The 23,626-nt window shown below is 44.1% G+C and overlaps 1 protein-coding gene across 50 annotated transcripts in view; it reads right to left on the reverse strand.

Moving 5' to 3' along the window:
- Nucleotides 1-23,626, reverse strand: part of ptprda (protein tyrosine phosphatase receptor type Da) — a 334,943-nt gene that overhangs the window by 53,654 nt on the left and 257,663 nt on the right. For 16 of the 50 annotated variants that reach the window (XM_087258625.1, XM_087258611.1, XM_087258624.1 and 13 more), the window contains 13 exons: nt 21,796-21,906; nt 19,339-19,350; nt 15,303-15,572; nt 13,366-13,947; nt 13,140-13,285; nt 12,909-13,053; nt 11,261-11,566; nt 10,250-10,443; nt 7,262-7,288; nt 5,246-5,363; nt 1,842-2,429; nt 1,513-1,613; nt 811-1,067 (listed from right to left, as the gene is read on the reverse strand). In XM_087258625.1, the coding sequence (XP_087114751.1) occupies nt 811-1,067; nt 1,513-1,613; nt 1,842-2,429; nt 5,246-5,363; nt 7,262-7,288; nt 10,250-10,443; nt 11,261-11,566; nt 12,909-13,053; nt 13,140-13,285; nt 13,366-13,947; nt 15,303-15,572; nt 19,339-19,350; nt 21,796-21,906 (2,857 nt within the window). The remainder of the gene's footprint in view (nt 1-810; nt 1,068-1,512; nt 1,614-1,841; nt 2,430-5,245; nt 5,364-7,261; nt 7,289-10,249; nt 10,444-11,260; nt 11,567-12,908; nt 13,054-13,139; nt 13,286-13,365; nt 13,948-15,302; nt 15,573-19,338; nt 19,351-21,795; nt 21,907-23,626) is intronic. The other 34 variants (NM_001443019.1, XM_087258639.1, XM_087258643.1 and 31 more) reach the window with 10 other exon arrangements.

Below are 23,626 nucleotides of genomic sequence, written 5' to 3' on the forward strand. Positions count from 1 at the left end.
ATGTTTCACTCTGGGCATCAGTGATGTAGGTGGGGCGCTTCTTTGGGGCTTCTCCACACCTTAACTCTCCCAGATGTGGGAAAGACGGTGGAGATGGACACATCAGAGAACTAAACATCTTTGACATTGTCCATAGCCCAAGATTTGGCTGCTGGCACCATTGAAACCAGTGTTTGACCTTGGCATGTGTGAGCAAAGCTTTGGCTCTAGCAGCCGACCATGTATATTGTCCCAGTGGAGCTCCAGACCAACAGTTCTGCTGGAAACAGGAGAGTCGAGCGGCACATTTCATTCTGCTGTGAGTTAGGTTGCTGTGGTTATCAGCCGGACACCTCTTTCAGACAGCTTCATCTGGCGTACAGTGTGGTTCCTCTTATTGGTGGTGTGCTGACATTACTCTGGATCATCACCATACCTGCCAACACTTTTTCCAGGTAGTCTCCCGTATTTCAGATCCATCTCTCATTTTGTTCTGTCTTCCAGAAAACTCCCGTAATTTATAACACCCATATCCAATCACAGCGGTTGCCTGAAACCTGGAACAGACCAGGGACCCAACCACCTCCTACTCTACTGCAGGAGTGAAGACCAGTGCAGATTGAACACCAGCTGCTCACATTTACCCATCAAATCTACAACACTACACTGGCCAGTGGTGCACCTTCATTGTCCAATGCCTGTATCTGTGGCCATATTGATATTTCTGTATTTTTAGCGGCTCCTTGATTTAAGAGTGTTTAGATAGTTGGACAGGAAAGAGACACAAACTCTAAGACAGAAAAACATCTTTTCCCGTGAAGACGTCCTTACCGAACTCTCTCCGCCGTCTGGACGCCGGGCAGCTCCACCGTCACCATACCGTCTGCATTGGTCTTGCTGATCAGGAAGGGTTTGGTGCGCAGAATATCTGGAGCCGTCATGGTGGAGACGCGGTGCTGCAGACCGCCGGCGCTGTTCCCGCGGTTGGTGAGCAGGAATGAGTACTGCGTCTCCGGCTGCAGGTTAACAATCAGCTTCTGCGTCAGCTTCCCGTCCACCTCCACGCTCTGACCGTTATCATACAGGATCTGCAGAAACACCAGCAGAGGTTGAAGGAGACCCAATAAACGAAAGAGGAAATCATTTGAGTGGATCAAACAAACAAAGGTAATCAGAGTTGTTTGAAGACAGCAACAGATTTTAGCTTTGGTTTAAGCAGCTGTGTTGTTGCTGATGCAGATGCAGACGTTACTGATTACACCAAACAAACGCGAGTGTCTTCAGCTTGAGCTAAAGTTTTTGAACTTGCGCAGATGACATAGTTGAGGAGAATTCTAGGTGTATGTAATGCATTCTGCATCATTGATGCCACCCAGCAGCAATCTGCCTATATTCAGCCTATGTATGTGACTTATAATACGTAATTACTCAAGCAAATATTTAATTTCGTACGGCAACTTAAAATTGACAATAAAACCCTACAAATTGTCTTCAAATTGCGAACCCTGCATAAGAGACGTCAGGTTTTCTCACCGTGAAGGGCTGCGCGGGGTTGTAGTTTTCGGGAATCTCCCACGTCAGCAGCACCGAGGTCTTCATGGCTGCTCTCACGTGGAAATTTTTTGCGAACACTGCTAAAAGAAAGTCGTATGAATTAGACACACAGAGCGTTCGCGCTACGGCATCAGCTTACCTGCTCATGTGTTCCTCGGCTACCTCTGGAGGACTAGTCCAGATCTGCGGCTTACCTGACACATTACCCTGACTCTCCATTAGGGGCACTAACTGATATACTACGCTAGGGCTAATATCGCATCTTGAAGACAAAACGGGGCCCCGACGGGCTGTCTGGAGCCTCCTACCTTGATTGACAGGCTGCGTTCTGAACTGGACGCTGGGACTGTAGGGCCCGGGACCCTTACTGGTGAAGGCACACATTTTAATATCGTATGTGGTGTCTGCTTTTAGGCCGTCTAGCGTGACGGTGGATTCGGGCGCGGTGATGAACAGTTCCGAGGGGCTGCGCGGGCTGTTGATGTCTTTGTATTGAAGGGCGTATTTGACCACGGCTCCATTGCGTTCGGCTAGCGCCACCGGCTGCCAGCTGACTTGGATGGTGGTGGTGGTGCTGCTTTCGGCTACGATACCCTGCGGGTACCCAGCCGGCGTGTCCTCAGGGGTGCTGATCTCCTTCACTGTCTCCTCCCCGAAGCCCACTTTGTTTCGGGCGGAGAGGCGGAAGGTGTAGGACGCCCCCTTGTGGATTTCCTTGGTGGTGTAGTGGTTTTCCCGCTCAGAGAACTCGATGACGGTCAGCGGCTCCACGTCCTTGCGGCCGAAGCGCAGCCGGTAGCCCTGCAGCGGGCCGAAGGTGTTGGGCGGCGGGTGCCACTGCAGGAGAGCTGTGCCCATGTTCGTGGGACTCACCATCAGACGAGGCTTTTCGGGAACTGCGGATCACAAACAGAACATGAGTTAGAGTGGATTACTCATGAGATGTTCGCTAGCATAATCTGACTACTTTTGGATTACATTTGGATTACATTTGGTTTGGAACTGCGGACATCAAATAAAGCACGTTTTAAGGTGGATTACTCATGAGTTTGAGATTACACATTCATGCTAACATTATCTGAGTACTTCTGGAACTGCAGACTACAATTGGACTATGGTTTACAGTGGATTACTCAAGAGTTACTGATAAGTACTTTTGGATTACTTTTTTTCAAAAACTGCAGACCACATGTAGAGCACATGTTAGGGTGGGATACTGTTAAGTTACTGATTACACATTTATACTGATGTACTCTGAGTACATTTGGATTACATTTGGATTACTTTTTTTAAAAACTGGGAACGGAGCAAGATTTAAGGTGGATTATTCATGAGTTGCTGGTGAGGAAATGTCTTAGATTGCACATTCATGCTACCAGAATCTACTTTTAGATAACTTTTTTTCTGGAACTGTGGACCACAAATAGACTATGATTTAAGGTGGATTACTTATAAGTTACATGTGAGAAATCGTCTTAGATTGCACATTTATGCTGACATAATCTGACTATACTTTTGGATTACTTTTTCTCTGGACCTGCTGACCACAAATGGGCTGTGATTTAAAGTGGGTTAGTCATGAGTTACTGATAGTCTGAGTACTTTTGGATTACATTTGGATTACTATTTTAGAACTGCACACCACAAATAGAGCACATTTTGGGTGGATTACTGTTGAGTTACTGATTACACATTCATTTTAATATAATCTGAGTACTTTTGGATTACATTTGGATTACTTTTTTGTAAACTGCACACCACAAATAAAAAAGATTAAGGAGAGTTATCCATGCGTTACTGGTGAAAAAACATCTTAGATTGCATATTTATGCTAACATAATCCGACTACTTTTTTTTAAAGTGGAGTACTCATGAGTAACTGATAATCCGATTACTTTTGGATTACATTTTGATTCCTTTTTGGAACTGCAGATCACAAATAGAGCACATTTAAAGAAAGATTACAGAGTCGATACTGATACTCGTTATACATAGCTAATATATTACATGCTAATATAATCTGAGTACCTGTGGATTACATTTTAGATTACTTAAAAAAAAAACTGCAAACAAAGCAAGATTTAAGGTGGATTATACATGAGTTACTGGTGAGAAAATGTCTTAGATTGCGCTTTCATGCTAACATAACCTGACTACTTTTGGATGATCTTTTTCTGGAACTGCGGACCAAATATGGACTATGATTTAAGGTGGATTACGCATCAGTTACAGATAATCGGATTACTTTTGGATTACATTTGGATTACTTTTTGGAACTGCAGACCACAAATAGAGCACATTTTAGTAAGAATTACTGAGTCATTACTGAGAGATTACTTACTATATACTAATATATTACATGCTGAGTACCCTGGATTACTTAAAAAAAAAAAAAGGTAAACAGAGCAAGATTTAAGGTGGATGATTCATGCGTTACTGGTGAGAAAATGTCTTAGATTGCACTTTCATGCTAACATAATCTGACTACTTTTTAGATTACACTTGAATTACATTTTTCCGGAGCTGAAGACAACAAATCGAGGATGATTTAGGGTGGATTGCTCGTGAGTTACTGATTACAAAATACATGAAAAATGTCTTTGACTACATTTGGTTTTCTGCTAACCCTTACTTAAAAAACAAAAACAAAAACAAACACATTGTCATTACTACTACAACAAAAACCATTATGTTTTAATTGTCTACAGAACAAATAATTGTTATCCAATAACTTGCATAATTAACCTAGTTAACTGTTTAAATTGCACTTTAAGCTAAATACTAGTATCTGGAAAAATATCTAATTAATATTGTATGAAGTCTCCATGGCAAAGACAAAACAAATCAGAAGAAATTAGTTACTTAAACTATTAAAAATGTTAAAATTTGTAAAAAAAAAATTATAAATGTGTTTAAAAAGCCTCAATTAAGCAACGCTTACATAAAATATTTTTTTTAAATAATTAAAATTTCACAAGAGGCGATTAATTTGGACTCTACATTGAAGCTGGATAATCTTGTGTTAAAACTATTGCAAGTTTTGGTGTTACTGTTACTTTATTATACTAATGATATTAACAAAAAAAGGTAAGTCACAACTCACACTATTAACAAACCATTAGCAAAGTCTGTTAGCTCAATGAACTGCTCAGAATTAGCTCGTTCATCATTAATTAGTAGTTGAGTTTAGGTTTTTGGTCGGATTGGAGATCAGTGCATCCTTATCAAATACCACAACAACAAGTACACACCAGCGCAGCTCCACCTGATACTGCACCTGTGTTGATCCTCCAGTGGAGTTTGACGATTTGAAACGATACAATATCAAATAAGAAATCAACAGTGATACGGCGCAGGCTTTTCACAGGCGAGCACTCGAGGACAGACGTGAAATAAAAGGCCTTTCAGAGAGCTGAATAACAGCACAATTAGAGGTACAACAGAAAAGCGGCTGTACTTATGAGCGTTTGGAGCCTTTCAGTGATAATCGAGACGGTGTGTAGTATTCTTTTCTTTTCAGAAATAAAAGTCTATTTTGCCATTTTGCTGACAGATTTTTCCATTATTTCTTTAACCCCTGTGAGCATTTCAAAGTCGGAGCTGTAGGTGAGTGGAATTACAATGGCCGTCATCACCGCGAGGGCAATTATGGCTACGAGAGTCAGCGGAGAGAGAGAAATGTGCCGCAGACACACACACAGCGTTGACCTACCGGCTCCGGTGGTGGTGACCAGCTTGGGTTTGCTGCGCGCCCCATCGCCTTTAGTCGTGTACGCCGCAACCGTGACCGAATACGTGGTCTCAGCATGCAAGTCTGACAGAACCAGCTCCTGGAGAAAATAAAGGTAAAGAGTGGAGAATAGTCAAGTCATGACATTCGAGAAGCCACACAGACTGAGCTGACGACTCGGAATAACACAGCAGGATGAACATGACAAAATGGATGTGTAAAGACAACAGCTGGGTTTTATTCCATACAACTGAAGATAAGAAATAATATTGTTCTTCAAATATCTCCAAGTTGTATTTTTTCAACACATTACATTTAATAACTAATTTCTACTGATGTATTTGTCTTTTGTCATGATGACGGTACATGATATTTTGCAAGACACTAGTATTCAGCATATGATGCTATTCAAAGGCTTAACTACACTCACCGGCCACTTTATTAGGTACACCTTCACTAGTACCGGGTTGGACCACCTTTTGCCTTCAGAACTGCCTTAATCTTCGGTGTCAGAGATTCAACAAGCTACTGGAAATATTCCTCAGAGATTTTGCTCCATATTGTCATGATAGCATCACACAGTTGCTGCAGATTTGTCGGCTGCACATCCATGATGCCAATCTCCCGTTCCACCACATCCCAAAGCTGCTCTATTGGATTGAGCTCTGGTGACTGTGGAGGCCATTTGAGTACAGTGAACTCATCGTCATGTTCAAGAAAGCAGTCTGAGATGATTGAGCTTTATGACATGCTGCGTTATCCTGCTGCCATCAGAAGATGGAGACACTGTGCTCATAAAGGGATCAGTTCATCATCAGATCATCTATCAGCTGGAACCAGTCTGGCCATTCTCCTCTGACCTCTGGCCTCATCAACAAGGCATTTGCGCCCGCAGAACTGCCGCTCACTGGATATTTCCTCTTTGTCGGAGCATTCTCTGTAAACCCTAGAGATGGTTGTGCGTGAAAATCCCAGTAGATCAGCAGTTTCTGAAATACTCAGAGCAGCCCGTCTGGCAGCAACAACCATGCCACGTTCAAAGTCTCCTATATCCCCTTTCTTCCCCATTCTGATGCTCGCTTTGACCTGCAGCAGATCCTCTTGACCATGTCTACATGCCGAAATGCAGTGAGCTGCTGCCATGTGATTGGCTGATTAGAAATCTGCGCTAACAAGCAGTTAGACAGGTGTACCTAATAAAGTGGCCGCTGACTGCAGCTTAATTAGGTTAACTGGATAAGTTAGGTTAATAAGTCAAGTCTTTGGTGGTTTCTTATGTAGCCAATCAGGAAAAAAAATTTAATATTGATTTTAGCAGCATGTACATTTTTGTAAATTATATATATTTTTTTCCATGCCAAGCTAAAATTCAGACTTTCTCCAGCAGAAAAAAATATGATAGCAAATACTGTCAAAAAGATGTATTTCTCTTTTAAACAGAACTTGGAGGATTTCACAAAAGGGCGCATACTTTTGTTGTAAACTGCATGCTAAACTCGAGTAAATCCAGTTATAATGGACATTATGCACTTTAGAGGATAATTTTTAAAGCCCTAATGTTGACAAATCTAACCTGATCTCAGAAATACACACTATTATTTTATATATATTGTTGAATTAGTGGCTAATTAATAAGCATTCAGTATCATTTGCATGCTTTCTTCATACTGTTCACAGGTCTGCATCACATTATTCTCCTCGTGGAGTTTGAGCAGATCATAGGAAATCATAAATGACATGAATTAATCACCAAAGTCAGCATGACTGCGCTGCATAAATCATGACTTCTCTGATAAAACATTCATATGACCAAACATTATTTTATATTTATATAAAACATTATTTATATTTTTTGAGTCATCTTCAGATGGTTATTAATATAAAATGACTATTAAATGTCTTTAAGCAGCCCGAAGAGGTCGTGTAGATTTACAAATGTGGAATATAGTCCAGTAAATGTGCAGAAAGTCATGCAAGTGCTTTCTGTGATGTACTCACATGTTCAGCTGAATCATCATATTCCCACTGACGGAGATCACACACACACACACACACACACACACACACACACACACACACACACACACACACACACACACACACACAGAGAGAGAGAGAGAAGAGAAGAAGAGAAGCTCAGTAACGCTGCGGTGGTCAATGATTCATGATTCAAGAGTATTGTGACGATCAGGGCTGTGTTTCCCAAAAACATCGCAAGATATTACGAATTACCAACAAAACCGTCATATGATGATACACGCCATCGCATATCCCGATAACGTTATATATATATCACAACATAGCACCGTGAGTTACGTCACTGTTTGGGAAACGCAGCCCGGATCAGCTTCAGATGTGTGCTGTGAAATCCTTCAGGCTGAACTGGAGTCACATATACTCAAGCAGAGAGCAGATCTGTGCTGCGTCTGTAAGTCATGAGCGCTCATCATTATCCTCACATGCACAATTCATGACTAGGGAAAGCCTCCATGTCCAGGACAAAGACACATGTGAACAGAGGATTTATGAAACTGTGCACAGGAATACATTAAGAGTCTTCATCCAGAGCCTCAGTTGCATGTGTTTGCACAATGACTAGCCGTGTGCTGATACACACATCAGCAAAATACATTCATATTTCATTCATTTCTGGTTTAGATGTCCTTATCCATGAAGGTGTTTGTGTGGTTTGTTCCCAACATCAAATGTGCACCTCTTAATCAATCAGTCAGTACTATCTTGAACTGATAGCGGTGCAATACTCTGCAAATAACAGCACTGGTGCAGCCTCTTCACCCTTGTGTATTACTCCGCCCACATACAGCAACAAGCAGAGGACACTCTACAGCAGGGGTCAGCAGTCCTGGTCCTGGAGAGTCGGTGTCCCTGCAGGGTTTAGCTCCATCTTGCCTCAACACACCTGCCTGGATGTTTCAAGTATACCTAGTTAGACCTTGATTAGCTTGTTCAGGTGTGTTTGATTAGGGTTGGAGCTACAATCTGCAGGACACCAGCACTCCAGGAACAAGTTTGGTGATCCCTGCTCTACAGTTTGACAAATATTGCTGCTGTTGGACAACATCATGTACTTTTAGGCAAGAGTGTAGTTGTTTAGATAGCAACTCTGCAGTTTATTTATAAGGATTAGTGCCTATTTTAAATATTTATAATATCAGAGCATCGGATTCAGTGCATCGGCCGCCATCAGCCTGTCTGAGCAGACTGTCTTGACGTTCCGCCACAAGATGGCGACAAAGACCACATAATAAACACTTACGGGAAAAAAACATGATTTTCTCAGCGTAAGTTTCTAGACTACAGCTGAACAAATCAGCATAGATCAGGTAGGTGACACTCGCTCCTTTGTATTTTGTAGTGCTGTATTTATACAACAGAAAGCTTTGCTTTGGCTTGTTCAGGGTTAATTATTGTGAAACACTGGTAAATATCTGTAGACTGATGGCATTTCATGCTGTTCAGCCTAAAAATCTTAAAATGTGAGCAAAAATGACCTATTCTGTCATCACTTTAGACATTACGCTAGAGAATCATTCAAATACTAGCTTTACAGTGATGTTACTGAAGTAGACCGTCAGCTGCAGAAGTGTAGGAACAGTCGGAAGAAAGTAGTTCCTCAGAGTTTTTTAGACTCCTGTGTTCGATTGTCTTTTTTATGCACACGATTATGCTGTCAAACTGGGATATGGCTGTATATCAGCAATGGTGGGGCACTAAGGCACTCACACTACAGCCTCAAGCCAATGCACGCCTCCCACCAGTACCGATATACAGCCATATCGCACTGCTACGAGTGTGATATTGCTCATATATATACATACATATTCATATACATATACATATAAATAAACTCAAGCTCATTCTGAAAACGTAGCCCCGCGGACGTTTCTGTAAACTGCAATTTACGTGGCTGGAGGTGCGTATGGCCGCATTTAGTTTTTTCAAGCGAACGCTGCGGGGCGGTGTGAAGCTGCTCCTCTTCGTGTTCACGGCTGGGCTGACGGCTCACCTTCTCTGTGTGGAGGGCTTTCCAGCCACAATTAGTTTGTCCAGTTAGCTTCGTCTGTTACTTCGACAGAGCGGAGGCCCGGAGGAGGAGCCGGCTGGGTTGGACGACCGGATTCGAGCCCGGGGAAGAGCGGTTCCAGAAATCAGGTAAGACAAAAAACAGAATCCAAAAAATAAAGCAAACGAGTTCATAACGGGGCGAGAACGCGGTGAAATCTAAACATGCGGTCAAAATCAGACGAGGGCTTTCCGTTTTCTGTACGGCTTTCGTAACTCAGCGCTTGGGTTTAGGGAAGAAGGAAAAGGAGAAGGGGGGCCGGGTCGGCTGATTGGCCGGTGTGCCGCCCAGTCCATCATTCAGTCATTCAGCCAGTCGGTCAATTGGACAGACGGTCGCTCAACAGTGGCCTCCGGCGGCATTTTATACGAGAACCGCATGGGCTTGCGCTCGCAAGAGGCGTTCAAGACTCGAAAAAGCGCGCACAGCGCCTCTCCCGGATTCACGAAAAAGATTCACGGTCTCCAGAAACGTCCGCGGGGCTACGTTTCCAGAATGAGCCCGGGTTGATTTATATACAGGTTTTAGACTGTTGAGGAGAAACACCCTGGATTAGTTTCAAGAATTACCCTGAGGGTGAGTAAATAATGGGCTATTTTTCACCTTTTAATAAGCAGCAAAATTCATAGTTAATGCTTTGATAATAATGAGTCTAGAACCTTAAAATAAAGTGACCGTTCTCTTAATTTCCAATGCCCATTTAAAAATGCATTATGGGATTGTCAAATTAGCCTTTCTAGGTGAGCAGCTCGCTATGCTGTGCACATCTGTGCTCCCGAGGTCATGTTTTCTTGACACGAACCAAATCAAAGTAGTTGGCAGCTGTCTGGATGAACTGTGCCAGAGCCACAGAACTGGTCAAAGCTTGTACAGATTGACTTGAGGAGTGTGTTGGTGCTTACCTGAGCATCATCCATCAGGATATCCTTGATGACCGGGTGCCCGACGGGTTCTCCATTAACCATCCTGACATAGTGCACCTGGTAGCCGCGGATCTGTCCGTGCTGTCGGCTCGGCACCGGCGACCGCCACAGCACTTTAACAGACGTGGAGTTGACAGCCTCCACCTCGACTTTACGAGGAGGGCCACTGGGCACTGAGAGAATTATAGGATAAAAGACAAAAAGGGTCATGCTTAAAGAGGACACTTCAGGGTCCGAGCGGACATCTCCCCTGAGAAAGCGGCGAAGCAGACAAAAAGCTACAAAACGGGAATATAGCATTAACAAGTATTGGATAACACTAATATCTCAACAATGGGAAGTCAAAAACAAAAAGAGAAAAAACAAAAAACAAAAACAATCCCCAAAAACAGGTCACGCAGCGGACCTCATTTACAATCTCTGAAAAATGGATTTAGTGGAGTCAAAACATGGAATCAAAATAACAAGCAAAAATAAGCCAAGAGGAGTGTTTCAGCGGTGTGAAGCACTCGGAAGGACTTTGGCTATGATCGAGTGAAGACCAAAAGAAAAAACAAATGGAAAAAGTTTTTAGAAAAAGGTCATTAGTGGGGGACGTTTGAAGAAAAAAATAAAAAGCCCCATTTTCAGATTCACAGTGGATTTAGGTGTCTTTATGCCCGTGTAAAAATGAGTTTCACTCCATTAAAAAAGTCATTTCATTTATCTTAATAAGAAAACGAAGCGGGACAAAAACAGCAAGACATTTGGGATTGTTGGAACTTTAAGGTGGTCAGAAGAACGTCGCCAAGTAAAAAACGTTTTTCAGAAAATTTCTTCCCAAATTAGCGTTGGCTTGATGAAAGGTCACAAAAAATCCTGGTTAGTAGAGTTAGTATAGACACAGGGGGCGAGGGGTGCTAGGGTGCCTTGAGAAGTCTGGCAGAAGCGGGGTGTATTAGGGATAAAGACATTAGCATTGGGACACAGTGGCGTGTGGGTAAGACATACCATCCTCCTCCGTACGAATTAGCTGAGGTAAACTCTCAGGGCCTTCTCCTGCTTCTGTGTGGGCGTTCACGGTCACTCTGTATTCCGTCCATTTCTCCAGGTTCTCCAAGAGATAGTGGTACTTTTCCGGCGGTATGTCTGACACTTGTCGCATGGAGGTATCGTCTCCTTCGGTCGCAGCATATTGGATGGTGTATTTGGTCATGATTCCGTTCTGAAGCTCAACAGGGGGCGGTTTCCAACTTACCAGAATGCTGGTAGAACTGTGACTAGTGCACTTGACTTCCTGGGGCGGGGCTGAGGGCTCTGATTGGAGGATCAGTGGGTGGTGGGAGGAGCAGAATTGTCATTGAATTGGAATCGAGTGGTTGGTTGGATCCGGGTGAGGTTCACGGGGTAAGAGGATTTTTTTGTTTTTGTGGTGGAGATGGAGATGATGTTGATGGACAAACAAAAACACACACACAAAAAAAAAAGAAACATAAAATGACATCAAATGAGGATGAACCACAGGGACTACGGTTAACCAAACAAAATGATGACATGAACATAAACTTAAATGAAGCTTAGAAAACAAGAACAAAAAGGGCAGACATGTCACACACATCTTATAAAGGAGGTAGAAAAGATCAAACAAACTGATAAACTGTGCGGGGTGGGACTGGTGCAGACCCTACAGGTAAACAACCTACCTTCGTAACTCTACATAAGTCATTGTGTTTCTAAATAAATCCTACAATTCAGGGCTCGGGTTTCATTTTCTCTCATCATACTTCTCCGAGCACGTGAAATATCTACAGTAAGTGAGCTGTGTTTAAATCGGGCCCTGTTTCCTCCAAGCAGTTACCATCAATCCAAAATTTCAAAGGTTGATGTAAAGCTCAATAAAGGAAATGCATTGCTCACCAACCTTTCCGAGGCCTGTTGGTTTGAGGTAAAAGCCTGGTTGATCCAAGAGTTCATGACTGACGTTTCTAGACTCGGACATGCAAACACTCTCCCTCTCTCTGAGATACTTACCTGGCATGTTCTCAAAGGACCTCAGAGTTATTCAGATTGTATTTGAAGCATTAATTATGCATCAAATCGTGCACGATTAATGTAAGGGGGGTTGATCTACAGCTTTGGTTACAGCTCAACTTGAACAAATGGAGAATAAACCTGAAGTCCTTTGCGAATGCGGTTCTCTTTTTAGCTACATATCATTGCATTTGAGCTTACAACAAGGCTCCAGGTGAAAGAACCTTTCCAATTTCTGTAAATCTTTCAAATGCAAGTGTTGAACACTAGAGCTGGAGTCAAACAACGAGGCAGCCGGAAGCTGTACGACTGCAGCCAATGAATAATTCACTCTCATCTTGCAGCTGGCTAATATTTGACAGCAAACTCAACAAAGCGACCTTGTCATTTGACTACAGCATGACTTTCACTCAAACAAGATGTGCACTAACATCGCCTTCAACTCTCAACTGAAACACCTCCACCTCTCTCCGAAAATCTCCCAGTGTAAACCACTGCTCAAACTCCTCCAGAGCCACATTAGCAAGCGCTGCTGAGAAGTGGAGGATTTCAGCTTGAGCGAGTCCTGATACTGTCTTGCTCTTGCGCATGTCGAGGACAGACACAGTAAGGACAGAAGGAGACCTACGTGTCTGAGGCGTTTCGGCCGAGATCTCGTTGGTGTACGCGCCGATGCCGTGTTTGCTGCGAGCAGCCAGCTGAAACATGTAGGTAGTGAATGGCTTCAGCTCTTTGAGTAAATAGGTCGTGGTGGGCTCAAAGCTAACACGTTTCTAGAAAAAAACAAAACAAAATGAAAGTTAAAAACCAAAATACAGACTCAGTTCAGACAGCTCTTGAAGACTGACGGCGTTCATACCTCCTCTTTGTCATCTCCTTTCTTATAGAGAAGCTCATATCCGATGATCTGATTGTCCTGGCCTGTCTGAGTTGGGGGGTTCCACGATAGCAAAATGCTTGTCTCGGATTTGGCTTCACCCTTGAAATCGGTTGGTTGAGAGGGCACTACAAAACATCACAAGAGCATAAATGACAAACACTCCAAATGTTTTATTTTGAAAAATGCTCTGATTCCCCGAACCCACCTCCAGTTTTGGCTATGATCTGCAGATCTGATGAGAGCGGTCCGTCCCCTACAGAGGTGAAGGCCAGGACCTTGATGTAGTAAGTCTTATTGGGCGTCAGACCGGGAATGGTGAGAAAATTGGAGGTCCTTACAATCTGTTTCTCCCATTGGTTGACGTGCTGGCTGGGATCGGTGGTGTAGTAAACCCTGTAGCCTGTAATCTGGCCGTTGGCCTCCTCGGGTTCGTCCCAGTGTATGATAGCAGTAGTGGCACTTAGCATGCGCCCTCGGACTTGTCGTGGGGCGGTACTTGGCGCTTGCTCCGCAGTTTTGGCCTCAATGTCTTCGCTGGGAGGCCCGCGTCCAATGTTATTTACGGCGACTACTCTAAATTGGTAGTCAGAGTAAGGACTCAGCCCGCCCACGCTGTATCGAGTGGTAGCAACTCCATCAATCTCTTTAAAAGAGTCCTCAGAGTTTTTGGGCTTGTGCTGGATGATGTAGTACGAAACAGGTTCGGGATTTCCAGAATCCCATGTGAGCGTGATGCTTGTTGCCGTGCGTTCGGTTACCTGGGGAACACCTGGTGGCTTCGGTAAAGCTGGAGCAAAATAAAAAGGGAATTAGTGGATTTCAATTATGTGGAACAAGGAAAATCCACTGTGATTAAGTGCTAGTGATCACTGGAGACCGAATGGTGTGTTTCTATTTTATATTTACTAAAGGTAGTCAGTATTCACTGGGATGCAGGTCTTCGAAGGTCTTCAAGCCCTGAAGTGTGTATAGAAACATAACAATGTACAAATCAAATGTTCATTCACTCATTCATTCATTCATTTTCTTGTCGGCTTAGTCCCTTTATTAATCTGGGGTCACCACAGCGGAATGAACCGCCAACTTATTTAGGAAGTTTTTACGCAGCGGATGCCCTTCCAGCCGCAACCCATCTCTGGGAAACATCCACACACACATTCACACACTCATCCACTACGGACAATTTAGCCTACCCAATTCACCTGTACCGCATGTGTTTGGACTGTGGGGGAAACCCGGAGCACCTGGAGGAAACTCACACGAAGGCAGGGAGAACATGCAAACTCCACACAGAATTGCCAACTGAGCCGAGGATCGAACCAGCGACCTTCTTGCTGTGAGGCGACAGCACCACTGCCTCGCCCAAATCAAATGTATCCTTGCAAATCTTTCAGTGTCCGGATTGCAAAGGCTAATAAAGATGCAAGCTGTAGATAAATACTGCACACAGTTCCGTCGCTGTCAAAGTACATAAACAATTGGCTAAACTGCGGTCTTAGAGACTCAAACAGTTCTTCTACTAAATAATAGAATGCCTTTGATTAGTTTGTGCTCTTGTATTGGTTGGCTCTGCAGTGTCGTTCGGCTTTGTCATTAGCATTCACGGACCATGTGCTCTTCCCCTGGGATACAAGCCGAAGGTTAAAATGTCAGCTTGCCAAAACACAGTAGATGTGTGTTCCAGCACTGCTTGCTGCTAATGTAATACAGCAAAAGAGCTCACAGTCCTGACAGCTCCTCAGCGATAAGAAGAAAACCAAGTTGCCCCAGAGAAAAGCGAGACTCTGCGGTTTGTTTAGTACATGTCTTAAATATTCCACCGGCTGTAATTTATTGCTTTAATTCAGAGCGCATTAGGTGAGGTTGGCGATAGGACAGATAATGTTTAGTCTTTGCGTGCTGTCTCTTGGGGCATATTATGACTAATGTGATTTTGTTATGTCTGCTGGAGACAAAAGGCTTTGTGTGTGTGTGTGTGTGTGTGTGTGAGCAGCTGTGAGTGTGTCAGCCTGTTTGAGCGAACAAGTGTGCCAGCAGTAGGAGCTTGTGGTTTCATCTGCAAAATGTGATAAGACGGATCAAATAACAGAAGTGTGGTGCCGGATGGAATGCTAAGCATCGAGTCGTCTCTTAGATTCTCACCTTTGACCGTAATCTGTGCGACCGCCTCTATAACGCCCAGCGTTGACATGGCGACACACGTGTAATTGGCTGACTGCCGCACGTCAGTGAGTTCCAGCACGTTTCTCCCAATGGGCATGTCATCCTCAGGGGTCAAATCCTCTGACCCCAGCATCCATTTAACATAGGGCATGGGTGACCCGACGGCCACACAGGTGATGTTTACACTGCCACCAGGCATGATTTCATTATCCGTTGGGGGAATGGAGAACCGGGGCGGAACCCGTCTCACTGGAAGAGAACACAAGGACCAGTTACTTCCCACACAGACACAAGCAGATGGTACATTCGGGAGCATTTAACAGACAAATCAAACAAACACTTGGTGGATTACACCCTTTCTCAAATGAGCGAAATATAGCAGGATCCAAACTACTGCACATGTAGAAGACACAAACATTTCGCTTCGCTTCCTTTGGACTGGGACATGGAAACAGACGCCATGCACAGGTGACCCACGCGTTACAGACAGACGGCAGCACACGGGGGAACTGGAGGGCCACAGCATGCAGGAGTTGCGTGTGTTTGTACAACTTCGATGCTGCGTTCTCTTCCAGTTGATGTGAAGAAATGTGCCCAATCACATTGCCACATCACACACAGCGGCGAGCCCCATCACAGGACCGCCGGCAAACTAACAACAAGTAGAGACCAGCTGTGACTGCCTGCGGCTGCCATTCAAAAAGTGGACGCACGTGTCAGCGAAAACAACCTCGAATAAACAAATGGGTGGACGATGTGAGGGGTGAATCTGAAACCCAGTCAAAATGGAAATTAAACAAATGAATAGACGAACAAAAGATAAACCCTCGATGTAAATGGGGCATGGGGGGGGGGCATTCCTGAATCTGTCATGCAAACAAGCACACTGCTCATTCCACAGGGAAACTCTGGGGGATTGGAGAGAGATGAAGAACAAGGAAAGGAGACGAGGAAGAGAAGGGAGGAGTAGAGGAGTCAGTTAACAGGAAATCTACAGCGCTATTAAAAGCAGGAGTCTCTGAGACACAGGGAAAGAGACAGGGAGAGGGGGGAGATAGAGAGACAAGAGGGAGAGAAGACGTGGGAGAGAGAGAAGGGGTACTATTTGCCAGCTCCTCACACAAGGGTTTATGGGACAGCAGAAGGGTGGAAGAAGATTCAAGAGTCCAGAATTACTGAACCAATGTCAGTGTTACTGCTTACATACTGTCAGTCTCAGACAGCAGCGTCTGATGTGTAATGCACACACACTCTGGCAGCTTTACGCAGCTTCTGGGAGTCAGTGTTCAGCGCTTTCTATCAGTCCTGCTACAGTGAGTCCATCTGAGGACAACAAATCACTCGAGTTTGCGATGATCGGAACTGTCTTGCAAGATTCTCGTTTACTTTTGATTGAGACAGAGCATCCAGAATCTTGAGGTACACCGATAGGGTATGTTTCCACACTAGCTTTTTCTTTTTGTTGGTTCACCCTGCTAAAAAAAAGCTTAAACCAGCCTAGGCTTGTTGGCTGGTTTTAGCTGGCTGACCAGCCTGGTTTTAGAGGGGTTTTGGCCACTTCCAGGCTGGTTTCCAGCCTGGTCTCAGCTGGTCAGGCTGGGAAATGACCAGCTAAAACCAGCTTGACCAGCCTGGTTTAAACTGGACATAGCTGGTTTTGGCTGGACTCCCAGTCTGGCTAGGCTGGTCAAGCTGGTTTTAGTTGGTCATCTCCTAGCCTGACCAGCTGAGACCAGGCTGGAAATGGTTGGAAAACAGCCTGGACGTGGCCAAAACCCCTTTAAAACCAGCCTGGTCAACCAGCTAAAACCAGCCAGCGCTGGTTTAAGCTGTTTTTTTCAGTAGGGCAGATGAGGGGAAATGTCTGAAATGTGCTGCTGGAGTGCAACCAAGAACAGGGCCGGGAAACAATGAAGTAGATGACTATAGTAAAGATGAAGACTACATTCTGGGCCACTGATCTGCAGACTGAGACTCCAACCCTAATCAGAGACACAGGAGAAAGCTAATTAAGAGTAACGTAAGGCCTCGTCCACACAGCAAACCATCTCCAAACACCACTCCTCCTATAGCCATGTTGATAAGCAAAATTAAACTTTTTACAAATGAACGTGACTGTAACATGTGACTAGTCAGAATCTTGCAGCCAGGAACACAAAACGGCAGCTTACAGAGCTACATTCATCGCCAATATTACAATAAACCTTGATAATGCGGTATCGAGTAGACTAGGGGTGTCCTAACTCGGTTTTGGAGGGCCGGTGTCCTGCAAAGTTTAGTTTCAACCCCAATCAGACACACCTTGGCTAGCAAATCAAGCTAGGCTTTCTAGAAACATCAGTGCAGGTGTGTTAAGGAAAGTTGAAGCTAAAATCTGCAGGACACCGGCCATCCAGGACTGAGTTTGGACACCCCTGGACTAGACGACCAGCAGAGATGCACTAACAGTTACACGGCTCAGAAATTTTAGATATACATGCATTAGGCATCATCTTGTGTTTGTATAAACTCCGAAGGACTTCATGCACATGCATGTGTGTGTCTTTACAGCGCCACCTATAGGTGTGGGATAAGTATCACACCATTTAAAGCAGCTTTACTGTTTTCATTTGGACGCAGATGTTTATGTGTGAGAATGCAAAACTTTTAGAATCTGCAAAAGACAAAAACACAGTCATTGCCGTGTGGACGCAGCCTAAACTACAGATAGGGGGATTTGATCTGCATCATGGTGAGGGTTCCCTGCTGAAAAGTCCTGCATTACTGCTTACCATAATGCATAGGTCTCAAACTGGATTCCTGGAGGGCCGCAGCTCTGCACAGTTTTGCTCCAACCCTATCGAACACAGCTGGTCCAAATAATCAAGGTGCTCAAATGAATCACGAACACCTTCATTAGCGCGATCAGCTGTGTTTAATCAGAGTTGGAGCAAAACTGTGCAGAGCGGCGGCCCTCCAGGAATTGAGTTTGAGACCTATGCCATAATGATTTCTGGCTACTTCTGGTTACCAGCAGATATATGTTTTACTTCAGAGACCAGCGTGAGTTGCAGCTCATCTCCAGCATGGGAAGTTGGAGTGGTGAGCTACGCCAACATGACTATACTGGTCCACAGTTAAACCAGGACTAGTGTAGTCTTAACAAGCCTGGACCATACTGGTTTATGCAGGATTTTCAGCAGGGTTAAATCCCAGTCTGCGTGCCAGATTTCTTCCGTTTAATAGGGCAGATACTGGTCTTTATATATCATAATAAAAGCATAATAGATTTACGATGAACCCAAACAAACACTTGATAAAGAGTTTCAGACTCCTCAAGAAGTGTGAGAGTTTCAGTGACGCGTGGCTCGCCTCTTGACTGGAGATGTTGCGGTTCTCTAGAGATGAAATCTCTAATTATTGCGAACAGATTTCCAATCCTATTGCAATTAATTTCCAATTGAAACGCTGTTCCAGGAGACATGATGTTTTCCCTTTCATCTGAATACCGTTCCGTTAGTCGAGTCTAGAGAACAACGCTCTACATGCATCAATTGTCCTTTATTAGCAGCTTGTTAGGTGGAAAGGAAAGAAAATATCTGATCTCACAGAGCTGCGGAGCATGTCCCATCACAGTCTGCACCGAGCAAGGTCAGCACACAGCTGAGTGTTACGAGGAGAGCGTGTGCGTGGTGCTGGTCAGAGTAGCGAAGCAGGACCACTGACATGAGGGTGAAGAACGGACAACTTGAGCATGACCAATCCACCATGCAGACCCCCCCCCTCCCCGACATACTGCACACATTCGGACTGACATGCACCACTTTTTGGTCAAGCAGTACAGCGGAGGGCAGGACGTTTGTTCAGACCACAACAAAAGGAAACTGTCCAAAACATAAGGAACCAAAAGCAGAATCGACTCATAGACACGCAAATGCAGCTACAATCATTGCTTTCGCACTCTCGGGAATCGTGACTAGTGTTTGTATCACAGGCTTTCAGTTTGAAGATGGTTAGAAAGAAAAAACACACCAACCTTCTCGCAGCTCTGAGGGATGTAGGGAATTGATGCGGAAACAAAATAAAATGAGGAGAAAAACAAGGGAAAATACAGAGAGAGTAAAACAGGCCACATTCAACCCAGAGAATTGCTGCTAGAGACAGAATGTCTAGGAAAAGAAAAGTGTGCTGCATTTTACAGGCCTTTTAATGCGCTGCCCATTAAAGAAAATGACACAGGTCCAGTTATGAGCTTTACGTGCCATCAGCGGTCCCTGCGGCTCGCGCTGACTTTGGTCTGGAGTTTTGTTCATATTTGACGTGTATATACATGCGTTTTAATGTAAACCACATGACTGGGCCTGTGCATCAATACGCCCGCTCTCCTAAGTACATCAGGCCTTCAAGTTTTATAGGATGGAGCATATTTTGGCAGCTGAAAGTATTACATTTTGTATTAAAGTCAACATGAAATCAAAAGTCTGATTAGTGGTCTTGTTTTGAACGTATTGTGTATTTATATAGCGCATTTATCGTGTATGGCCATGCACCCAAGTCTCTCCACACCACCACCAGTGTGCACACTTAGGTGGTGTGACGGCAGCTACAGAGCACCAGCGCTTCACCACACACCAGCATTTGGGGGAGTGGAGAGACAGTGATAGAGCCAGTTTGGTGGATGGGGATGATTGGGAGGCCATGATTGTAAGGGCCAATTGACGACCCCTACTCTTTTACGAGAAATGCCATGTGATTTTTAATGCCCACAGAGAGTCAGGACCTCGGTTTATCGGAAAAACGGCACCCACTAATGCTGCGTTCACACCAGACGCGGAACGCACGTCAAGTGCGAGTGATTTACATTTTAAGTCAATGCAAACGTGCAAATAGACATCCTGCGGTGCGATACGCATGAATGGCGCGGCGCGAATGACGAGTATTGCGCGGTGCGAATGGCACGAATGGCATGGTGCGAATTGAGCATTTGACATGCTTAATGTGCATTTTGCGCAAATCACTCGAGTTCAAAAATCTGAACTTTAGCGGACATTCTGGCCGCGTTAACCAATCAGGGTCTTGCTCTTGTGGGGGCGTGATTGTGACGTATCGCCTGTTGTCAGTGTCCCAGGGGAAATCCCCCAGCAGACACCCACAAGAAGTTCATCAAACTGGGCTGGGCTCAGTCAGAGGCACCGCTGAAAACCTCCATCAGCCAGGTTCAGTTTCTGGAGGAGTCTATGAGCTTAAAGAGCTGGATGCACCTCTGAAAGGATGTAGTGGACTCAGACACGGCTCTAAACGTATCGACGCTGTTTATCATCCTTCATAAAGCACATAAACACTGTTATTTTCTTCATAAAATCCATGTTAGCCCTTTAGCTATGAAGCTAGAGTCACGGGGCAGACAGAAGCCCTGCCCATCACGCCAATCCGCGTCTGTTCTGAAGTGAATTTGACGCGCGAATAAAGTGAGTAACCTTGTTCACGCAGCTATTTACAAGCGAATAGCGCAATTTATCCGCGCGTTCCGCGTCTGGTGTGAACACAGCTTAACAGTATCGTGTCCCCTTCACTTTAATTGGGGCATTAGGAACCACACAGACCACAGGTTGAGCGCCCCCTGCTGACCACACCACTTCCAACAACAGCCTAGTTTTCCCATGTGGCCTCCCATCAAGGTACTGACCGGGCTCAGCCCTGCTCAGCTTTGAGTAACTGCTCTCGGGCTGCAAGGTGATATGGCTGTGGTGCTTTTAACACTCTTGTTATGCAAAGCAGTTTTCTTTATAAAGCAGACTACTCAATAATGTCTTGTTATATATATATATATATAAAGGGGATACTGATGCAATTTCATGTTGACTTTATATACTTATAAACCTGAAGTGAAGAATGCACACAAAGACAAATCCTCCATCATATGTTAATATCAATAAACATCTCATATTCATACAGAGGAGTGATTCTTCAGTCACACGACCTTCTTCATTCAGTGACATTAAAAGTGGCTGACTCTAATCAAGCTTAAGAACTTAAAATGAATGACTTTTGATGCTTTATAAAAACACAAATACTGCATATGTGGCATAATGTCTCCTTTAATATGATCAGGTCATCTAAATGAAGAATCACACATACACCTTTTACATTATATTAGACTGAAGACTGTAGTGTAAACATTGAAATTCAATTAGAATAAATGAAAATATAGTTTGACGTCTGCAGTGAGAAATAAAGGTGCTAAATAGAGCGCTCAGACATTTGCTGCAGAGAGGTTAAAGTCATTCTATCATTGCTTAAGAGTCAGTAACATAACAAACACAGCAAGCATTAACGTCATTAAAATAGAGAATAAACTCAAAACAGGCAGAAAATCAGGGCTGTAGAAAACCAAAGCGATCCAAACAACAAAGCTGAGGCGCTCTCGGGTGTCATTCAGGTGTGTGTGCGTGCTCTTTTGTTGCTTTTCTTTACCGCCGTGGGCTTTTCCTACCTCTGACATACAGGTTGGCAGGAGCGGAATAACGTGTGCCGTCGTTGTTGGTCGCGACACATTCGTACTTCCCTTGGTCCGACTCCTCGCTTTGTTCGATTTGCAGCGCTCCTGCACAGTGGGAGAAAACACGCAGCAGAGAAGAAGGTAATTACAATAATAATAGAAGCCATTAAACAACCTTCACTCAGTCACACTCGCTAGGCCTATTTCTCAGTATGAATTGCATTATTTGTTCTGTTTGGGTCTCCGTAAGGGTGGACGCAACAGAACGGCTGGGCTATGCTGACGTTTAACCCTCTTCTCCGCAGAGCTTCCTATAGACTTTATGCAAGCTAAGCTCCTGGGAAGCTGGGGGTAGAAATGTTTCCCCCTTAAAATATCTAATGCAGCACTTCATTCTCTAGGCCCGATGCACGATGGGAAAGCAATTTCGGCACTAAAGATGGATTTCACGGTGCATTCGCGATGCATATTATGATTTTGTCAGGAACTGGGTAATTTGGAGGTGCTCGAATTGAAACTATCCGGGAAGCGGGCCTAGAGAAGAGCGAACGGCGAACGCTGCAGTAGACATTTGAGGAGGCACACACAAAGGAAAACAAACTTTGCAGCGTTAATTATCTCGGACATTTTACAACCACATCAATGGAGAGGAAAACATAGAGTACAAGATACATGTTGCAGGGTTTCTAAAGGCACTTAATCGTACGGGTGGTTTCAAAATCGTTACTGTTTAGAAAAAAACAGCCGTGGTAATAATCAATAATGATGATACTGATCGATTATCAATTGAAAGGTCTACAAAAGGTGAAGGGAGGTAGCCCTGCAATATTATTACACATCTCACAGGACTGTTCATCATGGGAATGAGTGGAAACTGCGATACGGCAGCATATGACTCAAATAAAAAAAGGTTTACAGTATACGAAAGCAGCATAAAGGGGAAGGACAGTTAAAAAAAAAGAGAAATTTGGTGTTGAATTCAATTCAAATCGATTAATAAAATGGCCAATCGACAAAAAAAGGGCAGCATTTCCAGGTCAAAAAACAAAAATCAAGTGCTGCTTGAATGGGAAAAAACTGAAGAAGAAAAAATCTGTTGGGAGAATTATCGTTACCAGTACATAAACCTCTAGCACATGCAAATCTTTCCAAAGAACAAGAAATGTGTGTCGGCACAACTTACAACCTTTTGACAACCCTTAGCTGAAAAACAAAATGCAAGTGTATTAGAAAAAGCGCCGACAAGAAAGCAACCAATCACTGCCATAGCTTACGCAAAGCTAAAATGACACCCATAAAAATCCACCAATGGGATCAGCAGTGTGGTGTCACATGACCCAGGGAAAAACGTTTCTTGGAGTGCACTAAACCGCGGCGGACGCCGGCTCCTGACACAAAAAAAAGCAAAAAAAATTTGACACAAAATGGCCACCTCAGAATGGTCTGCCAGACCCACTGTTAGCTTTTCCCCAGCCCTGAAGAATGGAACAAAAATAAAAACGTCAAAAAGGAAAACAGCCTTCAACCCAAGAAAAGCAAGAAGGAAAAATAGGTGGAAGAAGGAAAAAAAGCACCGCAGAAACTTTATCAAAAAAGTAGTTGTTTGGGCTTTTTTAGCTTGTTTTGAGAAGGGTACAGGTAGAGGAAAGCAAATGAAGGACGATTGAAGAGCGATTCAAAAAAAGACAGAAAGATGCTTTTTAATGGGGAAAAATCGTGGCAGAGAGGTCTCCGGCGTGTCTCCGGCATCTGGGCTCATGTGCAAGAACAGCTAAGGGGGGAAAAATGTTTGGCTGTTTTAGTTGGACAAAAAAAGGGACACATG

This window comes from Danio rerio, chromosome 7 (genome assembly GCF_052040795.2).
Source record: "Danio rerio strain M-AB ecotype USA chromosome 7, GRCz13ab, whole genome shotgun sequence".
Taxonomy (NCBI): domain Eukaryota; kingdom Metazoa; phylum Chordata; class Actinopteri; order Cypriniformes; family Danionidae; genus Danio; species Danio rerio.